This window comes from Xyrauchen texanus, chromosome 10 (genome assembly GCF_025860055.1).
Source record: "Xyrauchen texanus isolate HMW12.3.18 chromosome 10, RBS_HiC_50CHRs, whole genome shotgun sequence".
Classification (NCBI taxonomy): Eukaryota; Metazoa; Chordata; class Actinopteri; order Cypriniformes; family Catostomidae; genus Xyrauchen; species Xyrauchen texanus.
This window is the reverse complement of record NC_068285.1, coordinates 38,041,659-38,061,412: the sequence shown is the minus strand read 5'-3', so window position 1 is coordinate 38,061,412 and position 19,754 is coordinate 38,041,659. Positions and strand designations below refer to the sequence as shown.

The 19,754-nt window shown below is 37.9% G+C and overlaps 1 protein-coding gene across 1 annotated transcript in view; it reads left to right on the top strand.

Moving 5' to 3' along the window:
- Nucleotides 1-1,799: 1,799 nt before the first annotated feature.
- LOC127650016 (E3 ubiquitin-protein ligase MYLIP-A-like) overlaps nt 1,800-19,754 on the top strand; it is a 31,292-nt gene continuing 13,337 nt past the window's right edge. Inside the window, exons 1-2 of the mRNA XM_052135127.1 lie at nt 1,800-2,002; nt 5,561-5,751. Coding sequence (XP_051991087.1) covers nt 1,916-2,002; nt 5,561-5,751 — 278 coding nt within the window. The 5' untranslated portion in view covers nt 1,800-1,915. The remainder of the gene's footprint in view (nt 2,003-5,560; nt 5,752-19,754) is intronic.

Below are 19,754 nucleotides of genomic sequence, written 5' to 3'. Positions count from 1 at the left end.
AAAGAGAAATTACTGCCAAATTTCCAACATTGGCATAATGATGCTGGACCAATGTACTCAGCATCCTAGCAAAAGCTTTTCTTTTTTGTTGTTGTTGCTCCTTGAATTAATAATTAATTGGTTATGCAATTATTTCTAGACATTATTTTATAATATTCTTTGGTTCAGGACTGGAATGCCACATGCTTCTCTATTGCATCATTGAAATACCATTCATTAATTTCATCCCATACCCACAGAGAGAGGTACAGCAAGTACAGCTGTAAATCCATGGAAACCACAGATGGACAACTATCAGCAATCATACAGCTAATCTAAATCCCAATGCTCTCATTTCTGGGTTGATGTGTTTAGCTGTGCTTGGTAAGGCAACCATTCATTGACATGAACAATAACTCAAATCAAACTGCTTGTTAAGAAGAGGTATGCTCTCTATGTGCGTTTATTCTTAATATGCACAATTATATTGTTGCATTATATTATTTGAGAACCACGTATTTAGAGAAAACCTACAGAAACCTATAAATTCCAGTATCTTGCACCAACAACTTAACTTAAAGGGCCAAATGGTCTGTGCAGACAAATTTAGTCAGACTGTTGTCATGTTTGGTCGTGAATCCTTACAGAGAGAGAATTCTGAACTGGCAATGCGTGGGCAGGCTACAGTCAGCAGAAAAGATCCAACTGGGCATCTCACGTTTGTTGTTTTCCTCTACAAGCAGCCTGAAATGGTTAGTTCACTCAAACGTGAGGAAAGTCTCTGCATGTGATGTATTCAGGGATCAGTGAGAGGAGTTTGGGAACAGGTGTTGGAACTCTGGGCAACTGTCTTGCAGAACTCTTCCTACAAGGTCAAGATAGGCCTCAACCCCTGTCAAAATAATGGAGTGATTAGAATCATATAGGCAGAAAAAACAGACTGTGTTTACATGCATTTCAATATGGAGTTGCTACAGGCTTGTCTATGTTGGGAAAGCTAATCACTGTGATAATGAGACCACTAAACATAATAACATTAGCAACATTACCATCAAACATGATTAATTCTTATCCTAACTCAGACCCTGACCCTAGCCATAACCTTAAATGCGGTTGCACACCGGACTGTAGAATCTAGACACACCCCTATGTGCTCTGACATAACATACAGAACATTAGAATGGAAGGGGCATAGATGCTATTTCTCTAAATGCATTTATTTTTTTCCCCCGGTTTTCTTCTAGCAACTTAAATATACATCAGAGAGGCTTTTGGGGTGATGTCTCACTCACAGTGTCAACACGCTCCTCAGGGAATGTTCCAGGCATACATGTATAAAACATGTGCAGTGTAAGCTCAAGTCTGTTGCATGCTGGCACTCACTCTAGCCGTCCGCTGGCACTGAACAGGATAGCAGGCATTCTCACTCGAGAGATATTTGCTGGGGTAACACGTGATGGGACTCTCAGTCAAGGACCAAGTGAATAGGTCTCTTAGAAGGCTTAATTTTGTGTGACAAAATATATTATAAAAAAGTATATCTGTCTGTCTGTCTATCTGTCTGTCTGTCTGTCTGTCTATTGTAAATGTGAAACAATTCCTGCATCTTCAATTAGAATATAATGCACCGGTAGGGGACGCTAGTGGCATCTACAGTATTCACTGCTAAGTGAACACAGCAGGACTTGCTGTTGCTGTCAGAGCGCTGGCTCTAGGCTGTGATCCGCATAATATGATTGGCTGTTGTGGAAGTGGGCGGTGCTTAGATAGTGCTCGTTTAATATAGTGCAGAGAGCGTTGTACTCCGAGAGAAACAGAAGGCTTTAGGAAAGTGACCAAGCGCTGATGTAGGGTTCTTAGAGAGGAGAACAGTGAGAGCTGTTTTTAGTGTTTTTCACAAAGGACGAGTAGACCAAAGACAAAACACCTCTCCAAGATGCTTTGCCATGTAACTCGACCGGATTCGGTGGTAATGGAGATTGAAGTGGATGCAAAGGCGAACGGAGAAGACTGTCTGAATAAGGTACATAATGCTTGAAAATGTCAATGTGAAACAAATGGGATTTTGTTCAATGATGCCTCATTTCATATAGAAAAATTAACTATAGACTGAGCGCCAAACGAATGAGTTGATGTGTCACAATGGAAACTTGATGGGGTTTTTTTTTGTTTTGTTTTGTTTTTTGCATCTCTTTGATTAGATGTGCTTATTCGGGGAAAAGAGAGAGATGTTATTTTGCATGAATTTAAAACATTGTTGTGACATGGTCACCGTTTGCACATTAAATCAAGCAGTTTAATGATACATGTTTAGGCTACCTACATGTATACTAAGAAAAGAAATGAAGTATTAAAGGACACAATGTTTGTTTGAGCTACTCTAAACAGTAGCGTGCTCTTTGCATGTGTGATCTAATGGCATCTGGAGGTTACTAAAGTTCAATCGCTTCAGCGTGGTTGTTTGGCTCGTGTACTGAGCTTTCTACTTTTTGACACTTTAATATAACTATTTTAGAGACAGCTAGATCTTAAATTTATATAATTTGCTGTCAGACTAAAACAATTGTTTAGTTTCTCATTTGCATTGTGTATAATAATAATAATAATAATAATAGTGTGTGTGTGTGTATATATATATATATATATATATATATATTAGAGCTGTCAATCGCTTACAATTTTTAATCAAATTAATTACAGGGTGTCCCGATTAATTAATCGCATATACATATTTGCTGAGAAAGCCCCTCATATAACAATAATTCAACCGATAAAGATTATACATATTAATATCAGAATATAATTATACATAGTTATCTTTAAATATTAAATTTGTTTATATATAATAACAAATATTCAGATAAGTAAAATGCATTACATTCTTTTGGCAGAAGAGTTAATCATTGATAAGACAATACAAAATGTATTGTTTACAACCATATTATTGGTCATAAGTCAATCATTGGCACACAGTTCACAGCAATCATTTCACAAGTTAATTTATCAGTTGGAGATTTATTATGAGGGCTTGTTTAAGAGCCTGTCAATTTACACCTGCGTCAGACATGCTTGTGTAGCGTCTCTGGTGCGTTGCGTCATAAACATAAAATGTTTAGGCCACTGTGTCAAGTTAAATATAGTTTAATACTCAATCTTTAACAACATCTTGAGATCCCTTAGTTCGCATTTGCGCTCCTTGAAGTGTTTTGAACGCAAGAACGTAACGTATGTTTGGGTTGTTCTGCCTACTTAAGGTTGTTTTCTTCACTGTATAAATTGCGCGTTGCTCATACAGATGAAACTTCACTTACAGAGTAAAAAGGTGGTACTGCAAGCTTGCATTTCTCAGGAATCTTCCTTATTATGGTCCAGGGGCATTGCGATTAATTGCGTTAATTAATTTAACGCGTTATTTCTTGTCAAATTAATCACACTGAATTAACGCGTTAAATCGACAGCCCTAATATAAATATATATATATTATTATTATTATTATACAAAAATTAGCCTAAACCATTGTTTTAGTCTGACAGCAATTTGGAAAACAAAGAAATCAAATTTGCACGAGCCAGATGACATTTGTGTGTTAATTTGTGTAACACAGAATTTTTCCTTAACGGGGCTTTGGTTGGTTTAATGCATTAATTCCGCAAGTATCAGCGTGTCATTGCAGGCTGTTTTCATTGGCTTTGCAGAGTATTCTCTATCCAAATTATAGTGCACTAATAACATCATTTTGTAGTATATTACTTCAGATTTGCCTTTAAATTGGACTTCTGACCCATTCACACATGCATATGCCTACACTGTTGGATTTTGGTCTTGTTTACAATAAACTGCTACATTTTCCCTAATGTAATGTCCATGTGAACAATGTCAGGCTTGCACTGCAAAATGGCTATTAAAAATAAGCAATGCAGTATAGTGAGGTTTTTAGTGAGGCTTCAAGGAACCTTTTACCCCAAATTAGAATTCTGTCGTTATTTAATCAACTTCATATTGTTCCAAAACATTCATGACTTACTTTCTTTAGTGGATAAAGAGGATGTTAGGTAGAATGTTCAAGCTACTCTTTTTCCATACAACAAAAGTGGGGGACTGAGAATGTTAGGCTACACCCAAAAAGGACAAAATCCATAATTAAAGTGTCATAAAACTAGTCTATATGTTTTGTACACTATATTCCGAGTCTTCTGATGGCATACGTTAGCTTTGAGGGAGAAACAGACTGAAATGGTCTTTTATTCACTGAAAATGAGTCTCTGTAACGCTTAGTTTTATTTGGATATTTGCACATTAATTAATTAATGCCAAATGCTATGGTCTCATGTTTTGTAGCCGATCGTGATGCACCAAGTTTGAATAAGTGGAAGTGCCAATAAGATAAGATAAAGATAATAAGTCATATTGACTACGTTTATTATTCATTTTGCTGTATTTAGACAACCCTTAGACACTTTCTGCTTTAATGATTCATGCTGCTGTTTTTGATACAGCCTTTAAAATATCTCTGTTTGTGGACCAAAACAAAATCACTCAGGCTGGATGTGATAAATGATGACAGTATTTTCCTTTTTGTATCATCTATTCCTTTTAAAACAATAAGTAAAAAAATATCAATGGAACAAAACGTACATTCAATGCACATTCTCTAAAAACAAGTCTTAAAGGGATAGTTCACCCAAAAAGAAAATTCTGTCATCATTTTACTCACCCTCATGCCATCCCAGATGTTTATGACTTTCTTTCTTCTTCTGAAATCAAATGAAGATTTTTGGAAAAATATCTAAGCTCTGTAGGTCCATACAATGCAAGTGAATGGTGACCAAAACTGTGAAGTTCCAAAAAGCATATAAATCATCCATAAGTCTCCAGTGTTATAATCATTGTCTTCTGAAGTGATCCAATTGATTTTGGGTGAGAACAGACCAAAATATACCTCCTTTTTCACTGTACATCTTGCCATTGCTGTCTCAAGATTATGATTACACTTTCTAGTGCTTGACGTATGCAAAGAGAGCTAGATGTTGCTAGGAAGTGTAATCAACCTTGTAATCATGATCACTAAGGAGACTACTGATTTCAAGATTTACAGTGAAAAGGTGTTGTGTTTTGGTCTGTACTCACCCAAAACCGATTGAATCACTTTAGAAGACATGGATTAAATCACTGGAGACATATGGATTACATTTATGCTGCCTTCATTTGCTTTTTAGAGCTTTCAAGTTTTGGTCACATTGTATGGACCCACTGAGATATTCTGCTAAAATCTTCATTTGTGTTCTGCAGAAGAAAGTCATTCACATCTGGGATGGCATGAGGGTGAGTAAATGATGAGAACATTTTCATTTTTGGGTGAACTATTACTTTAAGCACTTTTGTGTCTCAGCTAAACTTAACTTTACCTAGTTTTCTCAAAATCTAGGATGTTTAGATTTTTATTTTTTTTTTTACTGGAGAATGAGATGGCTACTGCTTGAGATTAGGATTGTTTGCCTGGTATGCAAAATAGAGTTATGAAATATTCTTTGCTGCCTACCATTGCCTAATGATTAAAAGAGAACCCACTCTTTCCCTATAGGTATGTCGGAAGCTAGGAATCATAGAAGTTGATTACTTCGGGCTGCAGTTTTCTGGCAGCAAGGGAGAAAACCTGTGGCTGAACCTGAGGAACAGAATCTCCCAGCAGATGGACAATCTCACACCCTGCAGACTACGACTCAGAGTGAAGTTCTTTGTGGAGCCTCATCTTATTCTGCAGGAACAGACGAGGTACATAAACACACAGCGTATGAGTAGCATGCACATTAGAATGATAAAAAATGGCATTATATGAGGAAGCTGTGAGAGAGAACATTTCAGGGTCATTTGTGGGTAGACACGTTTTAAAATAAATATTACAGTACAGTGGGGAAAAAAGGAGTTTTTTTTTCCCTGTCATTCTTTAGAGTATGTGGGTGTACGAATATCTTCTGTGAGATAACTAGGAAAAAAGCGATTGTTCTTCTGTGTCTAATGTTCCATGCCCAACTTTAGCCATATCTTTTTTTGGAGCATGTCTGTGTTAAGATATAACGATAAAAATCTAGGGCATGTTACATTCATTTTGCAATACTGGTTTTATAAGTGTTTTTTCATATACACATCAACTACAGTTATGTTTCTTGGGCAGGACAAATGACAAAGGCTACTTTGCACACAGTAGCTTATAAAGTTTTTTTTTTTTTTTTTTTTTTTTTTTTTAAGTACAGTGGAGTGCCCTGTAGTAACCCTGTTCCCTGTGGGTTACTGTAGGTCGTGGTGCTGTGAGCGGCAGCAGGAAATATGATCCCCCCCAGCTCACAGACTCATTTTCACATATCCCTTTTCCACCAAAATTGTGACAGTTCTGGACTTTTTGGGTGTCCTTTTAATACAAATAAAAAATGTTGACCATATCTGTGGCATAATGCTGAATACCACAGAAAATAATTTAGTAAAAAAAGCTGTTGCACAAGTATAGCCACACAATTTTACACATTAATTTGTTAAACTGAGACTAGTGTCATAGAATCGTTTACTAACCTTGTTATACAAAGTTACTTCCAATATTTCCAACTCCGTAAACCCTGTTACTTTTGAAATGATGGGTACGCGAGTCAAACCGGTGAGCCAAAAGTGTCATGGAAGCACCATAAAATGATGTGGTAGCTCCAGCAATTGCAGTATCATTATCATTCAGGTTTAGGGTTTGGAGGTAGGTTTTGTCGAGTTAAAACTTGATAGAGCATTAACCTTAAGCCCAATGTATACATTTGTTTTGACGCAGACGCAAACGAGTGCATGCCTTTCAAAGTACTGTATACTACATTTGCCTGTGCACGCATACAGGAGTTTGTCTTCAGGAGTTTCGACCCATAAAGGTGTCTTTATATGCCTTCAGACTCAAGTTGCAGGTATACAAATGCAGGTATCTCTTGACCTTCTCACACACACACCCTCCTGACGTGCACATCCACTGTTGTTTCCAACTTCGTCTCCTGATGTTTACCAGTGATTTTGCAACAATGGCACCATAGCTGGGTAATTTTCATGAGACCAGTCTGAGAAAAAGCCAAAATGCATGTATTGCATTGGTAAACCATAACTAAAACTTAATTTGCGTGGAATAGTAGTCCCTCCTCTAAAGAGACTATTTATTCAACTTTGCCACTAAAACATTTTATCAGGTAGGAGTTGAAATAATTTTCTGTGGTAATGGACATTATACCACAAATGCTGTCAATAGGGCGTTACCCAGAACATTCCTTTAATAACATATGAAAATCTTTTGCTTTCTTTTCTGAACTCGGTTTTGAAGAAATTAGTCCTTGAAAATGGATTTAAGCCATCCTTTCAAGATTTTTAAGAGCATAAGATAGGGATGGAATGATACCAAATATACTGGTCCAGAAATATACTGGACCACTGCTACACCACTGTAAAGGATGCATATCGCTCTGTCCCACGCACAACTTTAGGACTCTCTTATCACTGTCTGGTTCATCTTCTCCCAACCGTACAAGAAGAATTTCAAAACTAAAATCAGCTAAGCCTGTAGTTAATACTGTAAAGAGGTGGACTAATGAAACAAAGCTGAAACTACAAGCCTGCTTTGACTGCACTGACTGGAGTGAAGCTGCAGCCACAGACCTGGACGAACTCAGATAATGTGACATCATATATCAGTTTCTGTGAGAATATATGCATCCCTACTAGGACGTTTTTATCATTCAATAATGATAAACCATGATGTACAAGAAAACTCCAAAGAGGATGCTTACAGAAGTGGTGATAAAACATAGTCAATGTGTTTCTGGTCTGGTTGTACAAAGGAAATCAGAGTGGATAAAAGAAGCTACTCTGAAAAGCTGAAAAAACAGTTTTCAGCCAACGATCCTGCATCTGTGTGGAAAGGCCTGAAAAGCATTACCAATTATAAGACACTTCCCCCTCGCTCTGTAGAGAATCAATTGGCTGATGAACTGAATGTGTTTTACTGCAGGTTTGAAAAACCTAGTCTCACACCCTCCCCTGTCGCTGTCACATATGTGGTCATTAAGTAATTTGAGAGACTGGTTTTGGCCAACCTGAAGAATATCTCTGGACCCCTGCTAGACCCCTTTCAGATTGCTTACTGAGCAAACAGGTCTGTGGATGATGCTGTCAACATGGGACTGCATTATATCCTGCAACATGACAGACCTGGGACTTATGCAAGGATCCTATTTGTGGACTTCAGTTCAGCCTTCATGCACGATCTTCTCTCAACCAAACTGACCCAGCTCTCCTTGCCAACCACAAACTGTCGGTGGATCAACAGCTTTCTGACATAGGAAGCAGCTTGTGAGACTGGGCTAGTGGACTTCAGGAGAAATCCCTCCCCCACATGAACACAATTAAACTGGCTTCAAGACTCCCCATAGGAGTGAATTTACATATGTACATCAGATATTTATTTTCATTATTGCACTATTTAATTCAATAACTGTACATACCCCTACCTTGCATGTATATTACCACTTGCACATGTGAATACACCATTCTATGTTATATGTCCTATTTTTTTGCATGTCTATTTGAGTGTTTGTTTGAAGGCTAATTCACAGTAGTGCAATAAGCTTCTCATTCAACATCTGGTAAAATACTTTTCCAGTTCCATTCTCAATGCATGTTATAGGCGGACCGAACTATTGATCATCTACATCTGAGATGGAGTTTGTGTGGTGCAACCACTTATTGCTCTGAGCAGCATATCACAATCCTCCACGTTTATGTGTGTGTGTCGGCAGTGCGACGCTCGTTCAGTAAAGTGTGGTGCCAGAGACTTCGCTGTGAATGCTGACTGTATATTTATTGTTAATCACATCCTTTTGCAATTCATAAAGCTATTGGATGACTGTAAGAGCCTGAATAAAATGCACAAGTTATATGGACTGCGTTTTAATGGTGATTTGATGGATATTTATGTCATTATTTGAGCTTGGCAGTAACGTCAATGACCAACATGTGGTATTGGATTTCGATCAGGCTCGTCGGATCAATACACGATCCGGGTAAAAATGTCAGTATCAGACCCGATACTGATCCAGGTGTCATATCGGGGCCATCCTAGCATAAGACACTTGTTCCTGCTCTGGAGTAGCCAACTTCAAAAACTTCCAATGAGTATCATTTGACTGGGTCGGTACAATACTACTCTGCTTTCTGTCAGGATGTTGGTCCCAGAAATGTCTGTTTGGGTCTGACAAAGAAGCAGAAACTGGTGTTAACAAGCATTTTCCTCTGACTTTCCACTCTCTCTCCTCCTTTGATGTTATAAATAGAGTCTTCCATGACCTGCTCATACATAGTTAATTAGCATCAGATTGTGCATGGCTTTGCTTTCCAGTGGGAGTGAGTTTACTTGCACTTTACAACTTTAAACCAAAAGTGAGCTGGGGTTGGGGGAAAATAGATTCACGGATGCATCACAATACTTTCTTAAATTATTCTGGATTAATACACACATTCATGATGGGAATTTTGAATTGGCCAAGTTTTATTTCCCCTGTGCTATTGCTAAAAATAGATTAATTTAGAAGAGTTTTGGAATCGGATGGTGATTTCCTGATTCAAAGTGCTCAAGGTTCACTACAGGGAACTCTCTACACCACCAGTATCTACTGCTGCTATTATTTGATATTCGGCCCATTTTGGAGTACAATGTTCCATGCGCTCTAAGCTCAGCTGGGTTCTTTTCATTAAACTGATGCCTATTATGTTGCCAACTCCTGCGGGCATTCCCACAGCCATGCGGCCTCTTGGCAGAATTACTCTGGCAGGGTAGCATGTGCTTGTAGGCTTGCTTCCATTTCCTGTCATTCTCCTGTGAGGATTTTTTATTCCGACGCCACTTTTTTGCATTTAGAGGGCAGTTACTTGGTTTTCTGGTGACCTGAGGGAGATTAGCGGGGGTCGCTGACAGCTGTCGCTGAGTAGGATTGAAGGATGTTGGTGTGGGGGGTCGAAAGGAGAAACTTGGACTGCTAATTAAAAGTTGCACGTGTTGCGCTTCATTCCGCAAGACTTCTTGATGCAGGGTGGAGGGACGTGACTCCCTCAGAAATGCCACAAGTAAGATCATTCAAGCTGTTATGGCAGCCTGAATGGGTTTCCAAATGGCCATGAAAACGGCTTGCAGTGTGTGAAAGCTGATGTTTTGGGTAAATTTGAGATGGCAGGGGTTGAGACTTTTGTTTCTCAGCTGACATCAACACGACAGCATGTCAGCAGACTGAGATTCGGTGTTTGAATGACAAAGAAGACTGATAGTTTCTGGCACTTGGGGCACAATGGCTGTTCGGAATTTTGTACTAACATTCTGCTTACTACATACTGCCCTGTGTAGAACAATAGGGATGTGCTGATGCAATCAAATGTTGTATGTTGCATTACTTTTTTATTATGATATAGTATTGAGGCTTTAGGTCACGCTGTCGATATTTGTGTGTTCATGTCCAACAGTTCAATATTGATGTAGGTTAATAAAGTTTTGTTATGATATTGTGATTCATCACTATATATTGAATCATGAAATGTGTATTGCGATACATAAATTGTGAGGTTGTTGTTGATACCCAGCCCTTTCAAACAATATGCAGTAAGTAAGAAACATTTCAAACAGTAGGATGCTACTGTGTTGTCGCATGACCTCATTACCTTTGTCACGTGACCTCATTCTATGCATTTTTAATTCTGCAAGTGACATCCTTTTTTATCTCAGAAATGTAATCTGTTATTTGCATTTTTAACCCAATGGCTATGTTCAGAACCGAATACTAGCATGTTGATTACTGAATACTGTATATTATACATTGAATTTGCGCTACCATTTAAAAAAAAAAAATTGTGAAGCCTTAGACATTATACTAAAAACTGTTCAAAGAGTAATAATTTATATTCCTAGAATTTGAGCAAAATCCTTATAGCTCAGAAATAAAAAGTAGTTTTAAAATTTTTGTCCAAGATTGTGGAAATTAAAGTTGAGTGCATTGCTTTTGGGATACAGTATTCCAAGCAGTGTGCTCTGTTGTATACTAAACATTTTAGCAGATGTAGCAGGTCATGCATACCACTAATTGTGAAAATGCATGCTGTCTACAAACCTGCAGATTGTGGAAGCACTACAAATAATAAAGGTCATGGTATACACAAAGTCAAAGGTTTACATACACTTAGGTTGAAGTCGTTTAACCACTCGACAGATTTCATTTTAGCAAACGAGAGTTTTGGCAAGTCGTTTAACACATCTACTTTGTGCATGACATGTCACCACATGGCAGATTCTTACACACCGTAAAACCGGTTTAAATCCATTTCTAAGGACTAATTTCTTCAAAATTGAGTTCAGAAAAGAAACTGTGGTTTCATTTTCATACATTATTAAAGGAATGTTCTGGGTTTTACCAAGTTTTAAGCTCTGTTGACAGCATTTGTGGCATAATGTCCATTACCATAGAAGATTATTTCAACTCCTACCTGATAAAAGGTTTTAGTGGCAAAGTTGTCTAAATAGTCACTTTAGAGGACGGACTACTATTCCACACAAATTAAGTTCTAGTTATTCTTTACCAATGCAATACATGCATTTTGGCTTTTTCTCAGCCTGGTCTCATAAAAATTACCCGGCTATGGCGCTATTTTTGCTAATTCATTTTACGTGGTTCCTTAAATATATTGCAGAAGTTCCAAAGGGGAATGTCCATGGTGTAGTGCACATCAGTAATTGTTCCAACAATTGTTTACAGATAGATTGTTTAACTTTTAATTGACTATTTCAATGGGTCAGAAGTTTACATACACCAAGCTAACTGTGCCTTTTCAGTAGCTTGGAAAATTCCAGAAAATGATGTCAAGCCTTGAGACAATTAGCTAATTATCTTCTGATATGAGGTGTACTGAATTGGAGGTGTACCTGTGGATGTATTTTAAGACCTGCATTCAAACTCTGTGCCTCTTTGTTTGACATCATGGGGAAATCAGCCAAGACCTCAGAAAAAACATTGTGGGCCTCCACAAGTCTGGTTCATCCTTGGGAGCAAGTTCCAAATGCCGGAAGGTACAATGATCATCTGTACGTACTCAAGTATAAACCCCATCACAGCCATCATACCACTCAGGAAGGAGACTCATTCGGTCCCCTAGAGATGAATGTAGTTCGAGCTTACTTTTTGGAAAAATGTCCTCTGGTCTAATGAAAATTTGAACTCTTTGGTCTTAATGACCATAGTTCTGTTTGGAGGAAAATGGATGAGACTTGCAAGCTGAAGAACACCATCCCATCCGTGAAGCATTGGGGTAGCAGCATCATGTTGTGGGGGTGCTTTGCTGCAGAAGGCACTGGTGCACACAAAATAGATGGAATCACGAGAAAGGAAATCTATGTGGATGTATTGAAACATCATCTTAAGACATCAGTCAGGAAGTTAAAGCTCGGTCGCAAAAGGGTCTTCCAAATGGACAGTGACCCCAAGCATACCTCCAAAGTTGTGGCAAAATGGTTTAAGGTCAACAATGTCAAGGTATTGGAGTGGCCATCACAAAGCCTTGACCTCAATCCGGCAGAAAAGAAAAGGCATGTGCAAGCAAGGAGGCCTATAAACCTGACTCAGTTACACCAGTTCTGTCTGGAGGAATGGGCCAACATTCCAGCAACTTATTGTGAAGCATGTGGAAGGATACTCAAAATATTTAACCCAAGTTAAACAATATAAAGGCAATGCTACCAAATATTAACAAAGTGTAAACTTCTGACCCACTGGGACTGTGATGAAAGAAATAAAAGCTGAAATAATAATTCTCTCTACTATTATTCTGACATTTCACATTCTTAATATAAAATAGTGATCCTAACTGACCTAAGACAGGGAATGTTTACTACGATTAAATGTCAGGAATTATGACAAATTTAGTTTAAATGTATTTGGCAAAGGTGTATGTAAACTTCTGACTTCAACTGTACTTAGCTTTTTTCAGTGTCATTCTGTCTTCCGCAATTGCTCAAGTGCTCAAGGCTTTCAAAGTTGATGCGGCCATACGAACGCGTTCGACACGTGCACCATTACTGCTTTGTTATACTCTTTAGTAAAGTCAACTGCAGGCATGTGCTGATGACGTGCAAAAATGCGGACTATCCGCGTAACAAAAAAAAACACTAGGCTGCATGCGGACAGTCCATGCAAACTGTGCTGATGACAAAATTTGTGTTGCATGCAGCTGAAATGGCCGAAGCACTTAATAATTACTTTATTGATTCTGTAGTCTCAATTGCACAATGTTTTTCCCCTGAAAATACAGAAGTTTGTACAGTTAATACAGTTGAACAAGCCTTTACTCTAAAGGCCGTCACTGAATTAGATGTCATAAGATCAATTACATCTCTTACACCATCTAGAGCAAAGGATATATTTGGTATGGATGTAGTAATGCTTAAAGAGCTTAGCGTGTCACTAATTTATTCCATCGCTAAAATGATCAACCACTCCATTCTTCAGGGGACGTTTCCATGTGCTTGGAAGTCATCTGTTGTTGTACCTGTATTCAAAAGTGGAGATTTTCATTGTGCCAGTAATTATAGGCCTATTAGTCTTTTACCTATAGTGTCAAAGGTTGCAGAGAAATTGATAGCTGCGCAAATTACTGATCATCTAAATACTAGTTAATTTGCTATGCATCCAATGCAATTTGGCTTCAGAGCAAACTACTCAACAGAGATGGCAAATTGCTACTTCGTTGAAAAAGCCTCAATTGGACAAAGGTGGGGTTGTTGGAGCTGTGTTTTTGATACTGTTAACCATTGAATTCTTATGTCTAAAAACTAATTATTATTAGTTTTTCTTTATATATAAAATTTTTCTCCAGAGACATTGAGATGGATGGAATCATATTTGTCAGGTCGAACACAGTATGTTCAAGTAATGAATTATAAATCAACAGCCCTAAATGTATCCACAGGTGTTCCCCAAGGATCTATTTTGGGTCCATTGCTATTTACTTTGTATATTAATGATCTTCCATCTGTTTGTCCCGACACTAACATCCAAATGTATGCAGACGACACTGTTATTTATATACAGCGGAGCAGTGTGTCACAAGTTGCTAATGAACTTACAAAATCCATGGTTCATGTTACAGCTTGGTTAGAACAATGCTGTTTACAATTAAATCTCTCTAAAACAGTTTGTATGTTTTTTTACCAAAACAAATATTTCAAGTGTAGTCCCAGATGTTTTTGTGACAGGGAAGAGGCTGCAAGTTGTATCTGAATATAAGTACCATGGAGTTTTGATTGATTCAAGACTTTTTCAAAGCTCAGGTTAAAAAGGTCTGTAATCGGGTCAAATTTAGTCTCAAATTTTAGATTTATTCGAGATTGTGTCTACAGAGGCCGCTGTGATGTATGTACACTCTATGGTTATTTCTCATATTACTTATTGTTTATCAACTTGGTCACAAGCTAGTATAACTACTCTAAAACCATTGGAGTCTCTGTATAAAAAAATCTGTTTATTTTCATCATTGTCCAATATTAAAAAAATATAATCTTCTTGGTTGGGATAACATGATCAAATATGTAGATGTTTTGTCTTTCTGTTCAAGACTATACATAACTTGGCCTCCCCGTTGAAACAATATGTTAACATAAGAACAACTGCCCATCGGTTCACAAGGGGTGGGGCAAGAGGGGGGACTGTATTATTCCCCCAGAAAGTGTATATTTAGTCAGTCTGTATTTTCTGTTAAAGCTGCATGGAAATGGAACTCCATCCCATCAACAATTAGAGGACTGGATACATACAGTTCTTTTAAGTTTCATCTTAAAAAAAATGGTTCATTAATACCAGCACTGCCTACATTAGTTATATTATTCTCATTTTTAGCTTGTCTGTAACAATTGTTCTTGGTTAATTGTTTATTCTCCTGTCGCTATCTCTCTGACCTCATAAATAGCACAATATAAGTCTAGATAAAATCTGTTACTAATATAATGTATTTAATATGATTTATTGTGCTTGGAATCGATTATGTGCTTGTATGTATTTATTTTTTTATTATTTGTATTTGATAATGTAGTTTGTGTTTGTTTTTTAATATAGTAATATATAAATGCCTTGTATTTTAGGTGTGACTTTTTAACATTCTAAAGGGTCTACAGATGAAAAATAGCAATTTGGCTAATTCTGGCACATTTACAGTCATATTTATATAAAATAAACAAAAAATATAAATTTTAAAACAATGTGCACGGAAAACCGAAGTATACTTTTGTCGAAAGAGCAGCATAGTGTATGCTATTCTGAGCTTATGTCTTTACCTTCACAAACACAATTTCACATAGTTTCTCTTTGTATTTATCATTGTGATTGATAGAAGGATGTTGATAGACTAAATCAAGGTGGCAGATTATTAGATGGCTGCCTGGCATTTCTGAGTGTAACACAGGATGCTGTCCCATGAAAACAGTCCATTGTTCCTCCTCTGGCACTGTCGTCAAATGCATATGTGTGTGTGTGTGCACATGCACACATGATGTGCCCTGGCTTCCAGCCGCTAGGGTCATGTTCTCTAACCTTCTTTGTGCAATGACCACTGCCCTAGTTTGACACTGTGTGCCAGTATGCATCGCATCGACCGTGAGTGAGCTCTGGCATGTATTCACTACATGCCACTTAGTTTTCCCCAAGTGAATGTTTTAAGTGGAATTGTGCATGCACGTCAGGTCTGTCATTCTGCATGCACATCAGGTCGGTCATTCTCTTTGTGCGCATTCTGTCTGGAACTTCTGCTCCGTTTGATGTAAGCTCTGGAAAAGTCTCAACATCTTTCAGCTTTAGGGAAACTAGAGTCCCCATAAAACTGTTCCAGGGAGCCAAACAATCTGATTAATGACTGAAAGAGAGGGCTGTACCACACGCACACACGCGTCAGGAACATACTGTTCCAAGCATGAGAGGGGCTGATTGGGCCTCGTCAGTCATGGTCAAAAATATACTGTGACCGACAGTATTATTTCAGTGTTGATGTCAGATGGTAATACCATGATTATTGTATGTATGTGTGCGTGCGAGCATGTGTATTTGCAAAATTTTTTATAGTCAAAAAGCCTTTATTTATTGGATCATAAATGTTTCATATCAGAATAGAAACTATGTGGTTTAAGGGGAGGGGTTTTAAAATAAGAGGACATTGTGATGTCAGCAAATAGGAAATTTGTTTCAAAATCGAAACAAGTTATTACATTTTGATCGAAATATTGTGTAGAGACGTTTTCCACCCCTTTGGAATAAAATCAACTTCTACGTTTTGCACAATAAGACCAGCAACATGTATACCATCGTGGTAGTGGTGAAAAATCAAGGTAGTCCATGTTTTTTCTGTTATACATTTTTATAGTAATACCCCAGGGTAAGGGGATGGGACCTTTTCAATAAATATGATGAACATACACTACCTTTTAGCCTATTACAAAAAAGCAAAAATCCTGTGTGCATTGAGAGTTGCCCAAGTTGGAAATGTTGAAACGAGATGGGGCCGAGCACTGAGCCTTGTTGGATTCCCCTTCTGTCCAAGGCCAGAACTCTGTTCAGCCTTTCACTCTCTCTCCAGTTCCTTTCTATCTCTGTCTGCTCTTATTATGTAAGATAGACTAAACTGTGCACAGGCCTCTGAATGCAGGCAAGCTGCTTATATAAGACTAGGAGCAGGTTGAATGAAAAACTAGCTTCTGTAGTCCATTATTATGACAGTCCATCATGTTCATTAGACTAAGTGCATCTTCTAAAATTAGATCCTTATACTTCCTCTATGCAGAGTGCTGGTGGAGGATTGCCAGATGGAAGAAATACAGTATTTACTAGTATGGAAAGGGACTTGGCAGAAATGGTTGCTTTACAGTCCCTGGATATCAAAATTTGTATTACAGGCTGGATAAAATCCTTAAACGAGGCATAGTTTAAAGATAATCACTGGCCCTGAGGGCTTAATCCTGCTTTCAGCATTATTCAATCCTTTGAGGAGCAGAGCAGCCTTACCCTTTCTCCTGACCACAAACACTCACACGCATACTCTCCCATGTGTTTAAAAAAAAAAATATATATATATATATATATATATATATATATATTCCCGCAACCAGAATGGCATCTCTTAATCTGCCCTGCTCTATTTTCAGCATGAGAAAACAGATGATGTTCACACTTGTCAAGCCAAGTGTTATCCGACTGCATTCTAAAATGGCTGCATGCCACCAAATCAGGTAGTGCTTAACTCAAATATGAATGAATTCTGCCATACTAGAATTCCAAAATCTGCATCCTGCCCTTCTGGAAAAAAAAGACTAATTGACTACAAATGTGTACGTTTCCCAATCAGTATGTGTTTTCAACCGCTTTTCACTCTTTGCTTAAAACATAGATTCCTTACTAGATTCCCTACTTTCATTGGATAGTTAAGAAATGCCCAACCTGGTTTGAAAACGCACACTGTTTGGGAAATGCCCATTTATTGTTCTGCAGAGACCTATACTTCAAAAAAAATTGGAAAACTAGCCTAAGCTGGTCAGGCAACTTGGTATGGATTTATAGGGGTATTCAACACATTTTAGTTGCTCAGACCAGCTTATTCAGTTTGGGAGACCAGCTTAGATCACCCTGACCAGCTTAAAAAAAAAAAAAAGTGTTTTTTAAAACCCCTCTAAAACTAGCCTGACCATCTATGACCTGGCTGGATAAACACCATGATGGTCTACCAATTTGGAGCATCTAATTATGGCCAGCTACAAACCAGTTACCATTTTCCAAAAACCACTACCAGTTTAACCTGGATTCGCATTCACTAAATTACATTCGTCATCAGCCCTTACGGTGGTTGTACATCAGTTATTATGTACTAGCTAGTCGAAATTGCACGTGGTTTGTGCCAGGCTTCTGGAAGGCTGCTGTATTGTTTTGCAGGGCTTGAGTGTTTTCATCAGGACTCCATGATCCTTGTGATCCACAGAGGCCAGCACCAATATCAGAGGTACAGCACACTTAAAAAAAAACAACAAAAAAAACAAAGGCTCTTATAAGAAAGAGCAGCAAATAATGCTTAAAATATTAAATTGTGTGCATATACTGTGACCCTGGCATCTTGGTTCCAATTCAAAAATATTAACTTTCACAGCATTCTCATAAGTGAAACCACTGGTTTTCCATACGCCTCCAAATATGCAAAACACACCTCCATGATCTCAGTGCTTGTTGTTTACACAGTCAGGGACCTGGATGTTTTCTGCAGTAACAGGAGCTTGTTCCAGTGTTATTCAGGGTCAACGTGAATATGAACAGACAACTGCAGAGACAATCCTCTCGCCACTCTCACCCCACGGCCAATCCCAGTAACCGGGTCACCAGCAATCCTCGTAAGCTCCTGATTGCCTCCTTAACGCAGCAGGACATCTCTGGAAAACACTGAGGAAGGTGACTTGCAAGACCCTTCCTAAGATGTTCATACCATTTTAAAAAAACAAAACAAAAAAACAGTTTACAGTATATTTGAGCTATGGGCTAGCGGTTACCGAAAATGCTCTGAAACTCTGAGCTTTGGTGCTCATACTAGAAAAATGAATTCAAATTCAACTCACAATTGTTCCAAATCCAGTTTCCCATCATTTCCTGAAAGTCACCAGAACAAAGGTGACTGTATGCTGTTCCAAAAGTCTTAAATTCTTCAGAAACATCAGTTATGCATATATCTGACTACATTCTTTGTCAGTTTTATATATGTATTTTATTTATTTTCTCTCTCTCTCTCTCTCTCTATAAACTAATTCCAACCATTTTTACAGAATTATTTGTCTCAATCAGGTGTTCGTTTAGTGAGCTAAATCACAAGAGTGGTGTTTTTTTTGCTGGGTTAGCAGGATGCATGTGCCCCTATAGCATCAGAACAGGTTTAACCACCTCTGTGGATAAACTATAGTAACCTCCACCTCTCTGATTATTTATCACTCAGTAATGAGGTTGTGTTGTCTGGGCACACATTTAAATTGTGTTTAAGTTTTATTTTTCAACCACAGCGATTTGCTGTTTGCTGAACACATCCCTTACCTGAGGTGTTTACTCAACAATACATATCTTTGTTTGAATGTCAGTTGTTGGTTGAATATTATTCTGCATTTGCTTTCAAGTTCTTGCGAATGATGATTAACACTTTGTGGTTTAGTGAGGAGGTGTTTACCTGACGTGCACGGAACTGATGGCAGGGTTTACTAAAGTTTGTTGACCGCGAGTAACCCCTGCCGCATTGCTCAGAGCAATGTTATTTGAATAACTCTGAAACCACATTGTTTCAAAGGGTGCCTGAATAGAATGAAAGACCTGTGTGGATTGACCTCGTTGTTGCCGTCTCTGGGCAGAAGCTTCTCATTTCATTTCAGGGAAATGTTTTGTTCTTTGTTGGGGCCCAGATGTTTGGGGGTCTGACACAGTGAATCTGTCTGTAATTGCGAAGATAAAGCAATTAGTAAGGGAAAAATTAGCTCGGGGAAATATAGTGGCCAGGATCCTGTAAGGTTAAGTGGAGAGAGAACGTCATCACTTAGGAACACTTAACTTTTATCAGCTTAGGTTAAACAGCATTTTATATAATATTTGTTTTTGTTTTTTTCAATTTAAATATAACTTTCATTTTATACATTGTATTTTATTTGTTTTAGTTTTTCCAAAATTTGTAAG